The 25,966-nt window shown below is 58.9% G+C and overlaps 1 protein-coding gene across 1 annotated transcript in view; it reads left to right on the top strand.

Annotated features, from left to right (window-relative positions):
* The window catches only part of trpc2b (transient receptor potential cation channel subfamily C member 2b), a 93,651-nt gene extending 67,918 nt beyond the window's left edge, over positions 1-25,733 (top strand). The window contains exons 12-13 of the mRNA XM_041199718.1: positions 23,609-23,741; positions 25,303-25,733. Coding sequence (XP_041055652.1) covers positions 23,609-23,741; positions 25,303-25,733 — 564 coding nt within the window. The remainder of the gene's footprint in view (positions 1-23,608; positions 23,742-25,302) is intronic.
* Positions 25,734-25,966: the final 233 nt, after the last annotated feature.

The raw sequence follows: 25,966 nt of genomic DNA, 5'->3' as shown, positions 1-25,966 counted from the left end.
GGGGTACGGGTCCCACACACACTGACTCTCACTGGGTACGGGTCCCACACACACTGACTCTCACTGGGGTACGGTCCCACACACACTGACTCTCACGGGGTACGGGTCCCACACACACAATGACTCTCACTGGGGTACGGGTCCCACACACACACTGACTCCCACTGGGTACAGGTCCCACACACACTGACTCTCACTGGGGTACGGGTCCCACACACACTGACTCTCACTGGGTCCGCGTCCCACACACAGTGACTCTCACTGAGTACGGGTCCCACACACACTGACTCTCACTGGGTACGGGTCCCACACACACTGACTCTCACTGGGGTACGGGTCCCACACACACTGACTCTCACTGGGGTACGGGTCCCACACACACTGACTCTCACTGGGTACGGGTCCCACACACACTGACTCTCACTGGGTACGGGTCCCACACACACTGACTCTCACTGGGGTACGGGTCCCACACACACTGACTCTCACTGGGTACGGGTCCCACACACACTGACTCTCACTGGGTACGGGCCCCACACACACTGACTCTCACTGGGTACGGTCCCCACACACACTGACTCTCACTGGGTACGGTCCCACACACACTGACTCTCACTGGTACGGTCCCACACACACTGACTCTCACTGGAACGGGTCCCACACACACTGACTCTCACTGGGGTACGGGTCCCACACACACTGACTCACTGGGGTACGGTCCCACACACACTGACTCTCACTGGGTACGGGTCCCACACACACTGACTCTCACTGGGGTACGGGTCCCACACACACTGACTCTCACTGGGGTACGGGTCCCACACACACTGACTCTCACTGGGGTACGGGTCCCACACACACTGACTCTCACTGGGTACGGGTCCACACACACTGACTCTCACTGGGTACGGTCCCACACACACTGACTCTCACTGGGGTACGGGTCCCACACACACTGACTCTCACTGGGGTACGGGTCCCACACACACTGACTCTCACTGGGTACGGGTCCCACACACACTGACTCTCACTGGGGTACGGGTCCCACACACACTGACTCTCACTGGGTACGGGTCCCACACACACTGACTCTCACTGGGTACGGTCCCACACACACTGACTCTCACTGGGTACGGGTCCCACACACACTGACTCTCACTGGGTACGGTCCCACACACACTGACTCTCACTGGGTACGGGTCCCACACACACTGACTCTCACTGGGTTACGGGTCCCACACACACTGACTCTCACTGGGTACGGGTCCCACACACACTGACTCTCACTGGGTACGGGTCCCACACACACTGACTCTCACTGGGTACGGTCCCCACACACTGACTCTCACTGGGTACGGGTCCCACACACACTGACTCTCACTGGGTACGGGTCCCACACACACAGACTCTCACTGGGGTACGGGTCCCACACACACTGACTCTCACTGGGGTACGGGTCCCACCACACTGACTCTCACTGGGTACGGTCCCACACACACTGACTCTCACTGGGGTACGGTCCCACACACACTGACTCTCACTGGGGTACGGTCCCACACACACTGACTCTCACTGGGGTACGGTCCCACACACACTGACTCTCACTGGGTACGGGTCCCACACACACTGACTCTCACTGGGTACGGTCCCACACACACTGACTCTCACTGGGGTACGGGTCCCACACACACTGACTCTCACTGGGGTACGGGTCCCACACACACTGACTCTCACTGGGGTACGGTCCCACACACACTGACTCTCACTGGGTACGGTCCCACACACACTGACTCTCTGGGGTACGGGTCCCACACACACTGACTCTCACTGGGGTACGGTCCCACACACACTGACTCTCACTGGGGTACGGGTCCCACACACACTGACTCTCACTGGGTACGGGTCCACACACACTGACTCTCACTGGGGTACGGGTCCCACACACACTGACTCTCACTGGGGTACGGGTCCCACACACACTGACTCTCACTGGGTACGGGTCCCACACACACTGACTCTCACTGGGTACGGGTCCCACACACACTGACTCTCACTGGGTACGGGTCCCACACACACTGACTCTCACTGGGGTACGGTCCCACACACACTGACTCTCACTGGGGTACGGGTCCCACACACACTGACTCTCACTGGGTACGGGTCCCACACACACTGACTCTCACTGGGGTACGGGTCCCACACACACTGACTCTCACTGGGGTACGGGTCCCACACACACTGACTCTCACTGGGGTACGGGTCCCACACACACTGACTCTCACTGGGGTACAGTCCCACACACACTGACTCTCACTGGGTACGGCTCCCACACACACACTGACTCTCACTGGGGTACGGGTCCCACACACACTGACTCTCACTGGGGTACGGGTCCCACACACACTGACTCTCACTGGGGTACGGGTCCCACACACACTGACTCTCACTGGGGTACGGGTCCCTCACTCACTGACTCTCACTGGGGTACGGGTCCCACACACACTGACTCTCACTGGGGTACGGGTCCCTCACACACTGACTCTCACTGGGGTACGGGTCCCACACACACTGACTCTCACTGGGGTACGGGTCCCTCACACACTGACTCACACTGGGGTACGGGTCCCACACACACACTGACTCTCACTGGGGTACGGGTCCCACACACACTGACTCTCACTGGGGTACGGGTCCCTCACACACTGACTCTCACTGGGGTACGGGTCCCTCACACACTGACTCTCACTGGGGTACGGGTCACACACACACTGACTCTCACTGGGGTATGGGTCCCACACACACTGACTCTCACTGGGGTACGGGTCCCACACACACTGACTCTCACTGGGGTACGGGTCCCACACACACTGACTCTCACTGGGGTACGGGTCCCACACACACTGACTCTCACTGGGGTACGGGTCCCACACACACAGACTCTCACTGGGGTACGGGTCCCACACACACAGACTCTCACTGGGGTACGGGTCCCACACACACTGACTCTCACTGGGGTACGGGTCCCACACACACTGACTCTCACTGGGGTACGGGTCCCACACACACTGACTCTCACTGGGGTACGGGTCCCACACACACTGACTCTCACTGGGGTACGGGTCCCACACACACTGACTCTCACTGGGGTACGGGTCCCACACACACTGACTCTCACTGGGGTACGGGTCCCACACACACTGACTCTCACTGGGGTACGGGTCCCACACACACTGACTCTCACTGGGGTACGGGTCCCACACACACTGACTCTCACTGGGGTACGGGTCCCACACACACTGACTCTCACTGGGGTACGGGTCCCACACACACTGACTCTCACTGGGGTACGGGTCCCACACACACTGACTCTCACTGGGGTACGGGTCCCACACACACTGACTCTCACTGGGGTACGGGTCCCACACACACTGACTCTCACTGGGGTACGGGTCCCACACACACTGACTCTCACTGGGGTACGGGTCCCACACACACAGACTCTCACTGGGGTACGGGTCCCACACACACTGACTCTCACTGGGGTACGGGTCCCACACACACTGACTCTCACTGGGGTACGGGTCCCACACACACTGACTCTCACTGGGGTACGGGTCCCACACACACTGACTCTCACTGGGGTACGGGTCCCACACACACTGACTCTCACTGGGGTACGGGTCCCACACACACTGACTCTCACTGGGGTACGGGTCCCACACACACTGACTCTCACTGGGGTACGGGTCCCACACACACTGACTCTCACTGGGGTACGGGTCCCACACACACTGACTCTCACTGGGGTACGGGTCCCACACACACTGACTCTCACTGGGGTACGGGTCCCACACACACTGACTCTCACTGGGGTACGGGTCCCACACACACTGACTCTCACTGGGGTACGGGTCCCACACACACTGACTCTCACTGGGGTACGGGTCCCACACACACTGACTCTCACTGGGGTACGGGTCCCACACTCATTGACTCTCACTGGGGTACGGGTCCCACATACACTGACTCTCACTGGGGTATTGGTCTCACACACTGACTCTCACTGGGGTACGGGTCCCTCACACACTGACTCTCACTGGGGTACGGGTCCCACACACACTGACTCTCACTGGGGTACGGGTCCCACACACACTGACTCTCACTGGGGGTACGGGTCCCACACACACTGACTCTCACTGGGGTACGGGTCCCACACACACTGACTCTCACTGGGGTACGGGTCCCACACACACTGACTCTCACTGGGGTACGGGTCCCACACACACTGACTCTCACTGGGGTATGGGTCCCACACACACTGACTCTCACTGGGGTACGGGTCCCACACACACTGACTCTCACTGGGGTACGGGTCCCACACACACTGACTCTCACTGGGGTACAGGTCCCACACACACTGACTCTCACTGGGGTACAGGTCCCACACACACTGACTCTCACTGGGCTACGATCCCACACACACAGACTCTCACTGGGGTACGGGTCCCACACACACTGACTCTCACTGGGGTACGGGTCCCACACACACTGACTCTCACTGGGGTACGGGTCCCACACACACTGACTCTCACTGGGGTACAGGTCCCACACACACTGACTCTCACTGGGGTACAGGTCCCACACACACTGACTCTCACTGGGGTACGGGATCCTCACACACTGACACTCACTGGGGTACGGGTCCCACACACACTGACTCTCACTGGGGTACGGGTCCCACACACACTCACTGGGGTACGGGTCCCACACACACTGACTCTCACTGGGGTACGGGTCCCACACACACTGACTCTCACTGGGGTACGGGTCCCACACACACTGACTCTCACTGGGGTACGGGTCCCACACACACTGACTCTCACTGGGGTACGGGTCCCACACACACTGATTCTCACTGGGGTATGGGTCCCACACACACTGACTCTCAATGGGGTACGGGTCCGACACACACTGGCACTCATTGCGTACGGGTCCCACACACGCTGACTCTCACTGGGGTACGGGTCCCACACACACAGACTCTCACTGGGGTACGAGTCCCACACACACTGACTCTTACTGGGGTACGGGTCCCACACACACTGACTATTACTGGGGTACGGGTCCCACACACACAGTCTCTCACTGGGGTACGGGTCCCACACACACTGGCACTCATTGGGGCACGGGTCCCACACACGCTGACTCTCACTGGGGTACGGGTCCCACACACACAGACTCTCACTGGGGTACGGGTCCCACACACGCTGACTCTCACTGGGGTACGGGTCCCACACACACTGACTCTCACTGGGGTACGGGTCCCACAAACACTGACTCTCACTGGGGTACGGGTCCCACACACACTGGCACTCATTGGGATGCAGGTCCCAGACACACTGACTCTCACTGGGGTACGGGTCCCACACACACAGACTCTCACTGGGGTACGGGTCCCACACACACTGACTCTTACTGGGGTACGGGTCCCACACACACAGTCTCTCACTGGGGTACGGGTCCCACACACACTGGCACTCATTGGGGCACGGGTCCCACACACGCTGACTCTCACTGGGGTGCGGGTCCCACACACACAGACTCTCACTGGGGTACGGGTCCCACACATGCTGACTCTCACTGGGGTACGGGTCCCACACACACTGACTCTCACTGGGGTACGGGTCCCACACACTCTGACTCTCACTGGGGTACGGGTCACTCACACACTGACTCTCACTGGGGTGTGGGTCCCACACACACTGACTCTCACTGGGGTACGGGTCCCACACACACTGACTCTCACTGGGGTACGGGTCCCACAAACACTGACTCTCACTGGGGTACGGGTCCCTCACTCACTGACTCTCACTGGGGTACGGGTCCCACACACACTGACTCTCACTGGGGTACGGGTCCCTCACACACTGACTCTCACTGGGGTACGGGTCCCACACACACTGACTCTCACTGGGGTACGGGTCCCTCACACACTGACTCTCACTGGGGTACGGGTCCCACACACACTGACTCTCACTGGGGTACGGGTCCCACACACACAGACTCTCACTGGGGTACGGGTCCCTCACACACTGACTCTCACTGGGGTACGGGTCCCTCACACACTGACTCTCACTGGGGTACGGGTCACTCACACACTGACTCTCACTGGGGTATCGGTCCACACACACAGACTCTCACTGGGGTACGGGACCCACACACACTGACTCTCACTGGGGTACGGGTCCCACACACACTGACTCTCACTGGGGTACGGGTCCCACACACACTGACTCTCACTGGGGTACGGGTCCCACACACACAGACTCTCACTGGGGTACGGGTCCCACACACACTGACTCTCACTGGGGTACGGGTCCCACACACACTGACTCTCACTGGGGTACGTGTCCCACACACACTGACTCTCACTGGGGTACGGGTCCCACACACACTGACTCTCACTGGGGTACGGGTCCCACACACACTGACTCTCACTGGGGTACGTGTCCCTCACACACTGACTCTCACTGGGGTACGGGTCCCACACACACTGACACTCACTGGGGTACAGGTCCCACACACACTGACTCTCACTGGGGTACGGGTCCCACACACACTGACTCTCACTGGGGTACGGGTTCCACACACACAGACTCTCACTGGGGTACGGGACCCACACACACTGACTCTCACTGGGGTACGGGTCCCACACACACTGACTCTCACTGGGGTACGGGTCCCACACACACTGACTCTCACTGGGGTACGTGTCCCTCACACACTGACTCTCACTGGGGTACGGGTCCCACACACACTGACACTCACTGGGGTACAGGTCCCACACACACTGACTCTCACTGGGGTACGGGTCCCACACACACTGACTCTCACTGGGGTACGGGTTCCACACACACAGACTCTCACTGGGGTACGGGACCCACACACACTGACTCTCACTGGGGTACGGGTCCCACACACACTGACTCTCACTGGGGTACGGGTCCCACACACACAGTCTCTCACTGGGGTACGGGTCCCACACACACTGACTCTCACTGGGGTACGGGTCCCACACACACTGACTCTTACTGGGGTATGTGTCCCACACACACTGACTCTCTCTGGGGTACGGGTCCCACACACACTGACTCTCACTGGGGTACGGGTCCCACACAAACTGACTCTCACTGGGGTACGTGTCCCACACACACTGGCACTCATTGGGGTACAGGTCCCAGACACACTGACTCTCACTGGGGTACGGGTCCCACACACACTGACTCTCACTAGGGTACGGGTCCCTCACACACTGACTCTCACTGGTGTACGGGTCCCTCACACATTGACTCTCACTGGGGTACGGGTCCCTAACACACTGACTCTCACTGGGGTACGGGTCCCACACACACTGACTCTCACTGGGGTACGGGTCCCACACACACTGACTCTCACTGGGGTACGGGTCCCTCACACACTGACTCTCACTGGGGTATGGGTCCCACACACACTGACTCTCACTGGGGTACGGGTCCCACACACACTGACTCTCACTGGGGTACGGGTCCCACACACACTGACTCTCACTGGGGTACGGGTCCCACACACACTGACTCTCACTGGGGTACGGGTCCCACACACACTGACTCTCACTGGGGTACGGGTCCCACACACACTGACTCTCACTGGGGTACGGGTCCCACACACACTGACTCTCACTGGGGTACGGGTCCCACACACACTGACTCTCACTGGGGTACGGGTCCCACACACACTGACTCTCACTGGGGTACGGGTCCCACACACACTGACTCTCACTGGGGTACGGGTCCCACACACACTGACTCTCACTGGGGTACGGGTCCCACACACACTGACTCTCACTGGGGTACGGGTCCCACACACACTGACTCTCACTGGGGTACAGGGTCCCACACACACTGACCCTCACTGGGGTACAGGGTCCCACACACACTGACTCTCACTGGGGTACGGTCCCACACACACTGACTCTCACTGGGGTACGGGTCCCACACACACTGACTCTCACTGGGGTACGGGTCCCACACACACTGACTCTCACTGGGGTACGGGTCCCACACACACTGACTCTCACTGGGGTACGGGTCCCACACACACTGACTCTCACTGGGGTACGGGTCCCACACACACTGACTCTCACTGGGGTACGGGTCCCACACACACTGACTCTCACTGGGGTACGGGTCCCACACACACTGACTCTCACTGGGGTACGGGTCCCACACACACTGACTCTCACTGGGGTACGGGTCCCACACACACTGACTCTCACTGGGGTACGGGTCCCACACACACTGACTCTCACTGGGGTACGGGTCCCACACACACTGACTCTCACTGGGGTACGGGTCCCACACACACTGACTCTCACTGGGGTACGGGTCCCACACACACTGACTCTCACTGGGGTACGGGTCCCACACACACTGACTCTCACTGGGGTACGGGTCCCACACACACTGACTCTCACTGGGGTACGGGTCCCACACACACTGACTCTCACTGGGGTACGGGTCCCACACACACTGACTCTCACTGGGGTACGGGTCCCACACACACTGACTCTCACTGGGGTACGGGTCCCACACACACTGACTCTCACTGGGGTACGGGTCCCACACACACTGACTCTCACTGGGGTACGGGTCCCACACACACTGACTCTCACTGGGGTACGGGTCCCACACACACTGACTCTCACTGGGGTACGGGTCCCACACACACTGACTCTCACTGGGGTACGGGTCCCACACACACTGACTCTCACTGGGGTACGGGTCCCACACACACTGACTCTCACTGGGGTACGGGTCCCACACACACTGACTCTCACTGGGGTACGGGTCCCACACACACTGACTCTCACTGGGGTACGGGTCCCACACACACTGACTCTCACTGGGGTACGGGTCCCACACACACTGACTCTCACTGGGGTACGGGTCCCACACACACTGACTCTCACTGGGGTACGGGTCCCACACACACTGACTCTCACTGGGGTACGGGTCCCACACACACTGACTCTCACTGGGGTACGGGTCCCACACACACTGACTCTCACTGGGGTACGGGTCCCACACACACTGACTCTCACTGGGGTACGGGTCCCACACACACTGACTCTCACTGGGGTACGGGTCCCACACACACTGACTCTCACTGGGGTACGGGTCCCACACACACTGACTCTCACTGGGGTACGGGTCCCACACACACTGACTCTCACTGGGGTACGGGTCCCACACACACTGACTCTCACTGGGGTACGGGTCCCACACACACTGACTCTCACTGGGGTACGGGTCCCACACACACTGACTCTCACTGGGGTACGGGTCCCACACACACTGACTCTCACTGGGGTACGGGTCCCACACACACTGACTCTCACTGGGGTACGGGTCCCACACACACTGACTCTCACTGGGGTACGGGTCCCACACACACTGACTCTCACTGGGGTACGGGTCCCACACACACTGACTCTCACTGGGGTACGGGTCCCACACACACTGACTCTCACTGGGGTACGGGTCCCACACACACTGACTCTCACTGGGGTACGGGTCCCACACACACTGACTCTCACTGGGGTACGGGTCCCACACACACTGACTCTCACTGGGGTACGGGTCCCACACACACTGACTCTCACTGGGGTACGGGTCCCACACACACTGACTCTCACTGGGGTACGGGTCCCACACACACTGACTCTCACTGGGGTACGGGTCCCACACACACTGACTCTCACTGGGGTACGGGTCCCACACACACTGACTCTCACTGGGGTACGGGTCCCACACACACTGACTCTCACTGGGGTACGGGTCCCACACACACTGACTCTCACTGGGGTACGGGTCCCACACACACTGACTCTCACTGGGGTACGGGTCCCACACACACTGACTCTCACTGGGGTACGGGTCCCACACACACTGACTCTCACTGGGGTACGGGTCCCACACACACTGACTCACTGGGGTACGGGTCCCACACACACTGACTCTCACTGGGGTACGGGTCCCACACACACTGACTCTCACTGGGGTACGGGTCCCACACACACTGACTCTCACTGGGGTACGGGTCCCACACACACTGACTCTCACTGGGGTACGGGTCCCACACACACTGACTCTCACTGGGGTACGGGTCCCACACACACTGACTCTCACTGGGGTACGGGTCCCACACACACTGACTCTCACTGGGGTACGGGTCCCACACACACTGACTCTCACTGGGGTACGGGTCCCACACACACTGACTCTCACTGGGGTACGGGTCCCACACACACTGACTCTCACTGGGGTACGGGTCCCACACACACTGACTCTCACTGGGGTACGGGTCCCACACACACTGACTCTCACTGGGGTACGGGTCCCACACACACTGACTCTCACTGGGGTACGGGTCCCACACACACTGACTCTCACTGGGGTACGGGTCCCACACACACTGACTCTCACTGGGGTACGGGTCCCACACACACTGACTCTCACTGGGGTACGGGTCCCACACACACTGACTCTCACTGGGGTACGGGTCCCACACACACTGACTCTCACTGGGGTACGGGTCCCACACACACTGACTCTCACTGGGGTACGGGTCCCACACACACTGACTCTCACTGGGGTACGGGTCCCACACACACTGACTCTCACTGGGGTACGGGTCCCACACACACTGACTCTCACTGGGGTACGGGTCCCACACACACTGACTCTCACTGGGGTACGGGTCCCACACACACTGACTCTCACTGGGGTACGGGTCCCACACACACTGACTCTCACTGGGGTACGGGTCCCACACACACTGACTCTCACTGGGGTACGGGTCCCACACACACTGACTCTCACTGGGGTACGGGTCCCACACACACTGACTCTCACTGGGGTACGGGTCCCACACACACTGACTCTCACTGGGGTACGGGTCCCACACACACTGACTCTCACTGGGGTACGGGTCCCACACACACTGACTCTCACTGGGGTACGGGTCCCACACACACTGACTCTCACTGGGGTACGGGTCCCACACACACTGACTCTCACTGGGGTACGGGTCCCACACACACTGACTCTCACTGGGGTACGGGTCCCACACACACTGACTCTCACTGGGGTACGGGTCCCACACACACTGACTCTCACTGGGGTACGGGTCCCACACACACTGACTCTCACTGGGGTACGGTCCCACACACACTGACTCTCACTGGGGTACGGGTCCCACACACACTGACTCTCACTGGGGTACGGTCCCACACACACTGACTCTCACTGGGGTACGGGTCCCACACACACTGACTCTCACTGGGGTACGGGTCCCACACACACTGACTCTCACTGGGGTACGGGTCCCACACACACTGACTCTCACTGGGGTACAGGTCCCACACACACTGACTCTCACTGGGGTACAGGTCCCACACACACTGACTCTCACTGGGGTACGGATCCCACACACACTGACTCTCACTGGGGTACGGATCCCACACACACTGACTCTCACTGGGGTAGGGGTCCCACACACACTGACTCTCACTGGGGTACGGGTCCCACACACACTGACTCTCACTGGGGTACGGGTCCCACACACACTGACTCTCACTGGGGTACGGGTCCCACACACACTGACTCTCACTGGGGTACGGGTCACTCACACACTGACTCTCACTGGGGTACGGGTCCCACACACACTGACTCTCACTGGGGTATGGGTCCCACACACACTGACTCTCAATGGGGTACGGGTCCCACACACACTGGCACTCATTGGGGTACGGGTCCCACACACGCTGACTCTCACTGGGGTACGGGTCCCACACACACAGACTCTCACTGGGGTACGAGTCCCACACACACTGACTCTTACTGGGGTACGGGTCCCACACACACTGACTCTTACTGGGGTACGGGTCCCACACACACAGTCTCTCACTGGGGTACGGGTCCCACACACACTGGCACTCATTGGGGCACGGGTCCCACACACGCTGACTCTCACTGGGGTACGGGTCCCACACACACAGACTCTCACTGGGGTACGGGTCCCACACACGCTGACTCTCACTGGGGTACGGGTCCCACACACACTGACTCTCACTGGGGTACGGGTCCCACAAACACTGACTCTCACTGGGGTACGGGTCCCACACACACTGGCACTCATTGGGGTACGTGTCCGACACACGCTGACTCTCACTGGGGTACGGGTCCCACACACACAGACTCTCACTGGGGTACGGGTCCCACACACACTGACTCTTACTGGGGTATGGGTCCCACACACACAGTCTCTCACTGGGGTACGGGTCCCACACACACTGGCACTCATTGGGGCACGGGTCCCACACACGCTGACTCTCACTGGGGTGCGGGTCCCACACACACAGACTCTCACTGGGGTACGGGTCCCACACATGCTGACTCTCACTGGGGTACGGGTCCCACACACACTGACTCTCACTGGGGTACGGGTCCCACACACACTGACTCTCACTGGGGTACGGGTCACTCACACACTGACTCTCACTGGGGTTCGGGTCCCACACACACTGACTCTCACTGGGGTACGGGTCCCACACACACTGACTCTCACTGGGGTATGGGTCCCACAAACACTGACTCTCACTGGGGTACGGGTCCCTCACTCACTGACTCTCACTGGGGTACGGGTCCCACACACACTGACTCTCACTGGGGTACGGGTCCCTCACACACTGACTCTCACTGGGGTACGGGTCCCACACAAACTGACTCTCACTGGGGTACGGGTCCCTCACACACTGACTCTCACTGGGGTACGGGTCCCACACACACAGTCTCTCACTGGGGTACGGGTCCCACACACACAGACTCTCACTGGGGTACGGGTCCCTCACACACTGACTCTCACTGGGGTACGGGTCCCTCACACACTGACTCTCACTGGGGTACGGGTCACTCACACACTGACTCTCACTGGGGTATTGGTTCCACACACACAGACTCTCACTGGGGTACGGGACCCACACACACTGACTCTCACTGGGGTACGGGTCCCACACACACTGACTCTCACTGGGGTACGGGTCCCTCACTCACTGACTCTCACTGGGGTACGGGTCCCACACACACAGACACTCACTGGGGTACGGGTCCCACACACTCAGACTCTCACTGGGGTACGGGTCCCACACACACAGACTCTCACTGGGGTATGGGTCCCACACACACTGACTCTCACTGGGGTATGCGTCCCACACACACTGACTCTCACTGGGGTACGGGTCCCACACACACTGACTCTCACTGGGGTACGGGTTCCACACATACTGACTCTTACTGGGGTACGGGTCCCACACACACTGACTCTCACTGGGGTACGGGTCCCTCACACACTGACTCTCACTGGGGTACGGGTCCCACACACACAGTCTCTCACTGGGGTACGGGTCCCACACACACAGACTCTCACTGGGGTACGGGTCCCACACACACTGACTCTCACTGGGGTACGGGTCCCACACACACTGACTCTCACTGGGGTACGGGTCCCTCACACACTGACTCTCACTGGGGTATTGGTTCCACACACACTGACTCTCACTGGGGTACGGGTCCCACACACACTGACTCTCACTGGGGTACGGGTCACTCACACACTGACTCTCACTGGGGTACGGGTTCCACACACACAGACTCTCACTGGGGTACGGGTCCCACACACACTGACTCTCACTGGGGTACGGGTTCCACACACACAGACTCTCACTGGGGTACGGGACCCACACACACTGACTCTCACTGGGGTACGGGTCCCACACACACTGACTCTCACTGGGGTACGGGTCCCACACACACAGTCTCTCACTGGGGTACGGGTCCCACACACACTGACTCTCACTGGGGTACGGGTCCCACACACACTGACTCTTACTGGGGTATGTGTCCCACACACACTGACTCTCTCTGGGGTACGGGTCCCACACACACTGACTCTCACTGGGGTACGGGTCCCACACAAACTGACTCTCACTGGGGTACGTGTCCCACACACACTGGCACTCATTGGGGTACAGGTCCCAGACACACTGACTCTCACTGGGGTACGGGTCCCACACACACTGACTCTCACTGGGGTACGGGTCCCTAACACACTGACTCTCACTGGGGTACGGGTCCCTCACACACTGACTCTCACTGGGGTACGGGTCCCTCACACACTGACTCTCACTGGGGTACGGGTCCCTCACACACAGACTCTCACTGGGGTATGGGTCCCACACACACTGACTCTCACTGGGGTACGTGTCCCACACACACTGATTCTCACTGGGGTACGGGTCCCACACACACTGACTCTCACTGGGGTACGTGCCCCACACACACTGACTCTCACTGGGGTACGGGTCCCACACACGCTGACTCTCACTGGGGTATGGGTCCCACACACACTGAATCTCACTGGGGTACGGGTCCCACACACACTGACTCTCACTGGGGTACGGGTCCCACACACACTGACTCTCACTGGGGTACAGGTCCCACACACACTGACTCTCACTGGGGTACAGGTCCCACACACACTGACTCTCACTGGGGTACGGATCCCACACACACAGATTCTCACTGGGGTACGGGTCCCACACACACTGACTCTCACTGGGGTATGGGTCCCACACACACTGACTCTCACTGGGGTACGGGTCCCACACACACTGACTCTCACTGGGGTACAGGTCCCACACACACTGACTCTCACTGGGGTACAGGTCCCACACACACTGACTCTCACTGGGGTACGGATCCCACACACACTGACTCTCACTGGGGTACGGATCCCACACACACTGACTCTCACTGGGGTACGGGTCCCACACACACTGACTCTCACTGGGGTACGGGTCCCACACACACTGACTCTCACTGGGGTACGGGTCCCACACACACTGACTCTCACTGGGGTACGGGTCCCACACACACTGACTCTCACTGGGGTACGGGTCACTCACACACTGACTCTCACTGGGGTACGGGTCCCACACACACTGATTCTCACTGGGGTATGGGTCCCACACACACTGACTCTCAATGGGGTACGGGTCCCACACACACTGGCACTCATTGCGTACGGGTCCCACACACGCTGACTCTCACTGGGGTACGGGTCCCACACACACAGACTCTCACTGGGGTACGAGTCCCACACACACTGACTCTTACTGGGGTACGGGTCCCACACACACTGACTCTTACTGGGGTACGGGTCCCACACACACAGTCTCTCACTGGGGTACGGGTCCCACACACACTGGCACTCATTGGGGCACGGGTCCCACACACGCTGACTCTCACTGGGGTACGGGTCCCACACACACAGACTCTCACTGGGGTACGGGTCCCACACACGCTGACTCTCACTGGGGTACGGGTCCCACACACACTGACTCTCACTGGGGTACGGGTCCCACAAACACTGACTCTCACTGGGGTACGGGTCCCACACACACTGGCACTCATTGGGGTACGGGTCCGACACACGCTGACTCTCACTGGGGTACGGGTCCCACACACACAGACTCTCACTGGGGTACGGGTCCCACACACACTGACTCTTACTGGGGTATGGGTCCCACACACACAGTCTCTCACTGGGGTACGGGTCCCACACACACTGGCACTCATTGGGGCACGGGTCCCACACACGCTGACTCTCACTGGGGTGCGGGTCCCACACACACAGACTCTCACTGGGGTACGGGTCCCACACATGCTGACTCTCACTGGGGTACGGGTCCCACACACACTGACTCTCACTGGGGTACGGGTCCCACACACTCTGACTCTCACTGGGGTACGGGTCACTCACACACTGACTCTCACTGGGGTGTGGGTCCCACACACACTGACTCTCACTGGGGTACGGGTCCCACACACACTGACTCTCACTGGGGTATGGGTCCCACAAACACTGACTCTCACTGGGGTACGGGTCCCTCACTCACTGACTCTCACTGGGGTACGGGTCCCACACACACCGACTCTCACTGGGGTACGGGTCCCACACACACTGACTCTCACTGGGGTACGGGTCCCACACAAACTGAATCTCACTGGGGTACGGGTCCCTCACACACTGACTCTCACTGGGGTACGGGTCCCACACACACAGTCTCTCACTGGGGTACGGGTCCCACACACACAGACTCTCACTGGGGTACGGGTCCCTCACACACTGACTCTCACTGGGGTACGGGTCCCTCACACACTGACTCTCACTGGGGTACGGGTCACTCACACACTGACTCTCACTGGGGTATTGGTTCCACACACACAGACTCTCACTGGGGTACGGGACCCACACACACTGACTCTCACTGGGGTACGGGTCCCACACACACTGACTCTCACTGGGGTACGGGTCCCTCACTCACTGACTCTCACTGGGGTACGGGTCCCACACACACAGACACTCACTGGGGTACGGGTCCCACACACACTGACTCTTACTGGGGTACGGGTCCCACACACACAGTCTCTCACTGGGGTACGGGTCCCACACACACTGGCACTCATTGGGGCACGGGTCCCACACACGCTGACTCTCACTGGGGTACGGGTCCCACACACACAGACTCTCACTGGGGTACGGGTCCCACACACGCTGACTCTCACTGGGGTACGGGTCCCACACACACTGACTCTCACTGGGGTACGGGTCCCACAAACACTGACTCTCACTGGGGTACGGGTCCCACACACACTGGCACTCATTGGGGTACGGGTCCGACACACGCTGACTCTCACTGGGGTACGGGTCCCACACACACAGACTCTCACTGGGGTACGGGTCCCACACACACTGACTCTTACTGGGGTATGGGTCCCACACACACAGTCTCTCACTGGGGTACGGGTCCCACACACACTGGCACTCATTGGGGCACGGGTCCCACACACGCTGACTCTCACTGGGGTGCGGGTCCCACACACACAGACTCTCACTGGGGTACGGGTCCCACACATGCTGACTCTCACTGGGGTACGGGTCCCACACACACTGACTCTCACTGGGGTACGGGTCCCACACACTCTGACTCTCACTGGGGTACGGGTCACTCACACACTGACTCTCACTGGGGTGTGGGTCCCACACACACTGACTCTCACTGGGGTACGGGTCCCACACACACTGACTCTCACTGGGGTATGGGTCCCACAAACACTGACTCTCACTGGGGTACGGGTCCCTCACTCACTGACTCTCACTGGGGTACGGGTCCCACACACACCGACTCTCACTGGGGTACGGGTCCCTCACACACTGACTCTCACTGGGGTACGGGTCCCACACAAACTGAATCTCACTGGGGTACGGGTCCCTCACACACTGACTCTCACTGGGGTACGGGTCCCACACACACAGTCTCTCACTGGGGTACGGGTCCCACACACACAGACTCTCACTGGGGTACGGGTCCCTCACACACTGACTCTCACTGGGGTACGGGTCCCTCACACACTGACTCTCACTGGGGTACGGGTCACTCACACACTGACTCTCACTGGGGTATTGGTTCCACACACACAGACTCTCACTGGGGTACGGGACCCACACACACTGACTCTCACTGGGGTACGGGTCCCACACACACTGACTCTCACTGGGGTACGGGTCCCTCACTCAATGACTCTCACTGGGGTACGGGTCCCACACACACAGACACTCACTGGGGTACGGGTCCCACACACTCAGACTCTCACTGGGGTACGGGTCCCACACACACAGACTCTCACTGGGGTATGGGTCCCACACACACTGACTCTCACTGGGGTATGCGTCCCACACACACTGACTCTCACTGGGGTACGGGTCCCACACACACTGACTCTCACTGGGGTACGGGTTCCACACATACTGACTCTTACTGGGGTACGGGTCCCACACACACTGACTCTCACTGGGGTACGGGTCCCTCACACACTGACTCTCACTGGGGTACGGGTCCCACACACACAGTCTCTCACTGGGGTACGGGTCCCACACACACAGACTCTCACTGGGGTACGGGTCCCACACACACTGACTCTCACTGGGGTACGGGTCCCACACACACTGACTCTCACTGGGGTACGGGTCCCTCACACACTGACTCTCACTGGGGTATTGGTTCCACACACACTGACTCTCACTGGGGTACGGGTCCCACACACACTGACTCTCACTGGGGTACGGGTCACTCACACACTGACTCTCACTGGGGTACGGGTTCCACACACACAGACTCTCACTGGGGTACGGGTCCCACACACACTGACTCTCACTGGGGTACGGGTTCCACACACACAGACTCTCACTGGGGTACGGGACCCACACACACTGACTCTCACTGTGGTACGGGTCCCACACACACTGACTCTCACTGGGGTACGGGTCCCACACACACAGTCTCTCACTGGGGTACGGGTCCCACACACACTGACTCTCACTGGGGTACGGGTCCCACACACTCTGACTCTTACTGGGGTATGTGTCCCACACACACTGACTCTCACTGGGGTACGGGTCCCACACACACTGACTCTCACTGGGGTACGGGTCCCACACAAACTGACTCTCACTGGGGTACGTGTCCCACACACACTGGCACTCATTGGGGTACAGGTCCCAGACACACTGACTCTCACTGGGGTACGGGTCCCACACACACTGACTCTCACTGGGGTACGGGTCCCTCACACACTGACTCTCACTGGTGTACGGGTCCCTCACACACTGACTCTCACTGGGGTACGGGTCCCTAACACACTGACTCTCACTGGGGTACGGGTCCCTCACACACTGACTCTCACTGGGGTACGGGTCCCTCACACACTGACTCTCACTGGGGTACGGGTCCCTCACACACAGACTCTCACTGGGGTTCGGGTCCCACACACACTGACTCTCACTGGGGTACGGGTCCCTAACACACTGACTCTCACTGGGGTACGGGTCCCTCACACACTGACTCTCACTGGGGTACGGGACCCACACACACTGACTCTCACTGGGGTACGGGTCCCTCACACACTGACTCTCACTGGGGCACAGGTCCCACACACACTGACTCTCACTGGGGTACGGGTCCCACACACACTGACTCTCACTGGGGCACGGGTCCCACACACACAGTCTCTCACTGGGGGACGGGTCCCACACATACAGTCTCTCACTGGGGTATGGGTCCCACACACACTGACTCTCACTGGGGTACGGGTCCCACACACACTGACTCTCACTGGGGTACGGGTCCCACACACACTGACTCTCACTGGGGTACGGGTCCCACACACACTGACTCTCACTGGGGTATGTGTCCCACACACACTGACTCTCACTGGGGTATGTGTCCCACACACACTGACTCTCACTGGGGTACGGGTCCCACACACACAGACTCTCACTGGGGTACGGGTCCCACACACACTGACTCTTACTGGGGTACGGGTCCCACACACACAGTCTCTCACTGGGGTACGGGACCCACACACACATTCTCTCACTGGGGGACGGGTCCCACACACACAGTCTCTCACTGGGGTACGGGTCCCACACACACTGACTCTCACTGGGGTACGGGTCACTCACACACTGACTCTCACTGGGGTACGGGTCCCACACACACTGACTCTCACTGGGGTACGGGTCACTCACACACTGACTCTCACTGGGGTACGGGTCCCACACACACTGACTCTCACTGGGGTACGGGTCCCACACACACTGACTCTCACTGGGGTATGTGTCCCACACACACTGACTCTCACTGGGGTATGGGTCCCACACACACTGACTCTCACTGGGGTACGGGTCCCACACACACTGGCACTCATTGGGGTACAGGTCCCAGACACACTGACTCTCACTGGTGTACGGGTCCCTCACACACTGACTCTCACTGGGGTACGGGTCCCACACACACAGTCTCTCACTGGGGTACGGGTCCCACACACACTGACTCTCACTGGGGTACGGGTCACTCACACACTGACTCTCACTGGGGTACGGGTCCCTCACACACTGACTCTCACTGGGGTACGGGTCCCTCACACACTGACTCTCACTGGGGTACGTGTCCCACACACACTGACTCTCACTGGGGTATGGGTCCCACACACACTGACTCTCACTGGGGTACGGGTCCCACACAAACTGACTCTCACTGGGGTACGGGTCCCACACAAACTGACTCTCACTGGGGTACGGGTCCCACACACACTGGCACTCATTGGGGTACAGGTCCCAGACACACTGACTCACACTGGGGTACGGGTCCCACTCACACAGACTCTCTCTGGGGTACGGGACCCACACACACAGACTCTCACTGGGGTATTGGTTCCACACACACAGACTCTCACTGGGGTACAGGTCCCACACACACTGACTCTCACTGGGGTACGGGTCCCACATACACTGACTCTCACTGGGGTACGGGACCCACACACACTGACTCTCACTGGGGTTCGGGTCCCACACACACTGACTCTCACTGGGGTACGGGTCCCACACACACTGACTCTCACTGGGGTACGGGTCACTCACACACTGACTCTCACTGGGGTACGGGTCCCACACAAACTGACTCTCACTGGGGTACGGGTCCCACACACACTGACTCTCACTGGGGTACGGGTCACTCACACACTGACTCTCACTGGGGTACGGGTCACTCACACACAGACTCTCACTGGGGTATGGGTCCCACACACACTGACTCTCACTGGGGTACGGGTCCCACACACACTGACTCTCACTGGGGTACGGGTCCCACACACACTGATTCTCACTGGGGTATGGGTCCCACACACACTGACTCTCACTGGGGTACGGGTCCCACACAAACTGACTCTCACTGGGGTACGGGTCCCACACACACTGGCACTCATTGGGGTACGGGTCCCAGACACACTGACTCTCACTGGGGTACGGGTCACTCACACGCTGTCTCTCACTGGGGTACGGGTCCCATACACACTGACTCTCACTGGGGTATTGGTTCCACACACTGACTCTCACTGGGGTACGGGTCACTCACACACAGTCTCTCACTGGGGTACGGGTCACTCACACAGTCTCTCACTGGGGTACGGGTCCCACAAACACTGACTCAGACTCGGGTACGGGTCCCACACGCACTGACTCTCACTGGGGTACGGATCCCACACTCACTGACTCTCACTGGGGTACGGGTCCCACACACACTGACTCTCACTGGGGTACGGGTCCCACACACACTGACTCTCACTGGGGTACGTGCCCCACACACGCTCACTCTCACTGGGGTACGGGTCACTCACACACTGACTCTCACTGGGGTACGGGTCCCACACACACAGTCTCTCACTGCGGTACGGGTCACTCACACACTGACTCTCACTGGGGTACGGGTCCCACAAACACTGACTCTCACTGGGGTACGGGTCCCTCACTCACTGACTCTCACTGGGGTACGGGTCCCACACACACAGACTCTCACTGGGGTATGGGTCCCACACACACTGACTCTCACTGGGGTACGGGTCCCACACACACTGACTCTCACTGGGGTACGGGTTCCACACACACTGACTCTTACTGGGGTACGGATCCCACACACACTGACTCTCACTAGGGTACGGGTCCCTCACACACTGACTCTCACTGGGGTACGGGTCCCACACACACAGTCTCTCACTGGGGTACGGGTCCCACACACACAGACTCTCACTGGGGTACGGGTCCCTTACACACTGACTCTCACTGGGGTACGGGTCCCACACACACTGACTCTCACTGGGGTACGGGTCCCACACACACAGATTCTCACTGGGGTACGGGTCCCACACACACTGACTCTCACTGGGGGACGGGTCCCACACACACAGTCTCTCACTGGGGTACGGGTCCCACACACACTCACTCTCACTGGGGTACGGGTCCCACACACACTGACTCTCACTGGGGTACGGGTCACTCACACACTGACTCTCACTGGGGTATTGGTTCCACACACACAGACTCTCACTGGGGTACGGGACCCACACACACTGACTCTCACTGGGGCACAGGTCCCACACACACTGACTCTCACTGCGGTACGGGTCCCACACACACTGACTCTCACTGGGGTATGGGTCCCACACACACTGACTCTCACTGGGGTATGTGTCCCACACACACTGACTCTCACTGGGGTACGGGTCCCACACACACTGACTCTCACTGGGGTACGGGTCCCACACACACTGACACTCACTGGGGTACGGGTCCCACACACACTGACTCTCACTGGGGTACGGGTCCCACACACACTGACTCTCACTGGGGTACGGGTCCCACACACACTGACACTCACTGGGGTACGGGTCCCACACACACTGACACTCACTGGGGTACGGGTCCCACACACACTGACTCTCACTGGTGTACGGGTTCCACTCACACTGACTCTCACTGGGGTACTGGTCCCACACACACTGACTCTCACTGGGGTACGGGTCCCACACACACTGACTCTCACTGGGGTACGGTTCCCACACACACTGACTCTCACTGGGGTACGGGTCCCACACACACTGACTCTCACTGGGGTACGGGTCCCACACACACTGACTCTCACTGGGGTACGGGTCCCACACACACTGACTCTCACTGGGGTACGAGTCCCACACACACAGTCTCTCACTGGGGTACGGGTCCCACACACACTGACTCTCACTGGGGTACGGGTCCCACACACACTGACTCTCACTGGGGTATTGGTTCCACACACACAGACTCTCACTGGGGTACGGGACCCACACACACTGACTCTCACTGGGGTACGGGTCCCTCACACACTGACTCTCACTGGGGTACGGGTCACTCACACACTGACTCTCACTGGGGCACAGGTCCCACACACACTGACTCTCACTGGGGTACGTGTCCCACACACACTGACTCTCACTGGGGTACGGGTCCCACACACACTGACTCTCACTGGGGTATGTGTCCCACACACACTGACTCTCACTGGTGTACGGGTCCCACACACACTGGCACTCATTGGGGTACAGGTCCCAGACACACTGACTCTCACTGGGGTACGGGTCCCACACACACTGACTCTCACTGGGGTACGGGTCCCACACACACTGACTCTCACTGGGGTATGGGCCAGGTGGACTTTACATTTGTCATGAAGCCTCGTCCAAGGGCGGGATGAAATCTCCATTGGGAACTAAAATAAAAAGAAATATCTGGGAACAGCATTTTTATGAAGTGTGCTTTCAGGTGCCTGATTGTGATGCATGGATATTTTTTGCTGAATTTTAGTGCTTCATTTCATTATTTGCAGGTCTGCAGCTCCCTGAGGTGGGAGTCTGCCTTTGGGGAGCTCTCTCCAACCCTCACCCACACCCACAGTGACGTTCTTGCCCCACCCCCCCCAACCCTGGCAGCGCTGACCATCGGGCACGCCCGCCAAGTGCAAAACTCAGGCCCTGGGTATGGTTAAAGGCGCTATGTAAATGTAATATTTTATTTCTCTCAGGCTAACACAGCTTTGAGTGGTGATTGTGGTCAAACTGGGAGCAGAGCCTCCTACCGGCTGCAGGTGATTAAAACCCTGGTGCAGAGGTATATCGAAACATCACGGCAAGAGTTTGCAGAGAAACAGAGGAAAGGTGAGTGAAGTATAGGGTGTGGGGGGAGTGGGGGTGGGGGTAGTGTGTGTGGGGGTTGGGTCGGGGTGGTGGTGGGTGGGGGGCGGGTGCAGAATCTTATCAGCCGTGTTGAGGCATCCTCAGTAGCGTAAAGAGGCAGCTTTGGGAAGGTGAGTGACCAGCCGGATACCATTTCCATTTCTTGCACATTCTCACCAGAGGGAGGGTTCAGAGGGGCAAAGGTCCCCAGTCCAGCAGGTCAAAATTAGCAGTAATAAGCACCTAAACTGGGGGCAGGTTGTGGACATTGCTGGGATCTTCTCAATGGTGTGTAGGAAGTCCCCTTCCGTAGGGCCAAAATCTGATTGTTCCCTGGTCTGTGCCCCCCCACCAGCTGCCGGTCAGGGTGAGGGAGGTAAAGAGGGGAGTGCAGCAAGGCCTCGTACACTCCCCACTCACCGGATCCTTGGTGATCAGAGATTCACAGCTGTCGCCAATGAGTGGCCGACCCCTCCACACTCATGGCTTCACATCTGTGGCCTCAGTTTATTGTTAAACATTTAAAAGTCATCAGAGAGCACCTCCATCTTCAGGCGCCCTCGCAGTCTCCGATCTACCATAGCAGCACCACCCACCTCTCCCATGGCAGCTGCCAGTCACCCACAGCCTCATGCATGCATACAAACATACAAATTAGGAGCACAGGTAGGCCACTTGGCCCACAGAGCCTGCTTTACCATGCAATAAGGTCGTGACTGATCTGATTGTGGCCTCAACTTCATATTTCTGCCTACCCCTGATAACCTTTGACTCCCTTGTCAATCAAGAATCTATCTAACTTAGCCTTAAAAATATTCAATGACCCTGCTCTCTGGGGAAGAGAGTTCCAGAGGCTCACACACCTCTGAGAGAAAAACATTCCCCTCATCTCCATCTTAGATGGGAGACCTCGTATTTTTAAACAGTGTTACAACCACAGCAGATGTTAGTTGCTGAGCAAGTCAGATCCCAGAGGAAAACCTGTCTTACTGAGGGAGTGCTGCACTGTCAGAGGGTCAGTACTGAGGGAGTGCTGCACTGTCAGAGGGTCAGTACTGAGGGAGTGCTGCACAGTCAGAGGGTCAGCACTGAGGGAGTGCTGCACAGTCAGAGGGTCAGTACTGAGGGAGTGCTGTACTGTCAGAAGGACAGTACTGAGGGAGTGCTGCACTGTCAGAGGGTCAGTACTGAGGGAGTGCTGCACTGTCAGAGGGTCAGTACTGAGGGAGGGTAGATGAGACGCTTAACTGAGGTGGACAAGAAGACCCCAAAGCCAGTATTTGAAGAATGGAAGGAGAGTCCTTGCTGGTGTTCTGGCCAATAGTTACTCTTCCATTTCCATCAGTAAAAACAGATCACGTGGTCATTGCCACTTTGCTGTTTGTGGGATCTTGCTGTGCGGTGCACGAATCTGGCACCACATTTCCTACATGAGAGCAAGCGACTACGATTCGAACCTATTTCAGTGGCTCCGATGCCCTTCGGGATGTCCAGTGCTTCCGAAAGATTGCGCAGAATTACAAGCTCACTCTCTCTATTACAGACCTGGGGAACCGTCTCACAGATTTGGGCAAGTTTGTGGGCCGGCTGCAGTCGGAGATTAAACGGCTACGGTACAGCATGGGTGCGGCTGGCAGCACCACCAAATCCAACGATGCCACCGCCGTCCTCGGAAAATACATCCTCGGGGCGCGGAACCGTTTCCAGGAGACCGACCAGGAACTGGACTCTGACTCCCCCAAGTCATCCTTCAATGTCACCGTCCACCAGAACTCGGGCGAGGCGTTTGAGCCTCCCCCGGCCAGCAAGGCGGCCGGGAAGGAGGGGGAGGGTCAAGACTGTCCACCCTACCCCAGCGAGGGAGCAGGGGCCGGCGCTTTGTCCGGGCCAGACCCGGAGCCAGAGGCAGGCGATGCGCCCTCATCCGAGAAGGACGAAGGAGACTCCAGCAAGCCAGGAGAGGAGAAAGACTGAGAGAAGGAGAATGAATCACGGAGAACTGAGATTGGGAACTTGACTCTTCCCAGCGTGTCAGCCGGACAATAATGTCAAAACACTTTGCACGCTATCTGGCGCAGCATTATTACAGTCTAACTCGCTAAACTCAACGCTATTATCTAACCTAAGGAAGACAGCAAATTATCTTTCAGTAAATGCTATCGCACCGTAACTCAGATAAACTCTTGTTTTTTTTTAATCAAGAAGAA

The sequence above is a fragment of the Carcharodon carcharias genome, chromosome 11, assembly GCF_017639515.1.
Source record: "Carcharodon carcharias isolate sCarCar2 chromosome 11, sCarCar2.pri, whole genome shotgun sequence".
Taxonomy (NCBI): Eukaryota; Metazoa; Chordata; class Chondrichthyes; order Lamniformes; family Lamnidae; genus Carcharodon; species Carcharodon carcharias.
This window is presented reverse-complemented; position numbering and strand designations above follow the sequence as displayed.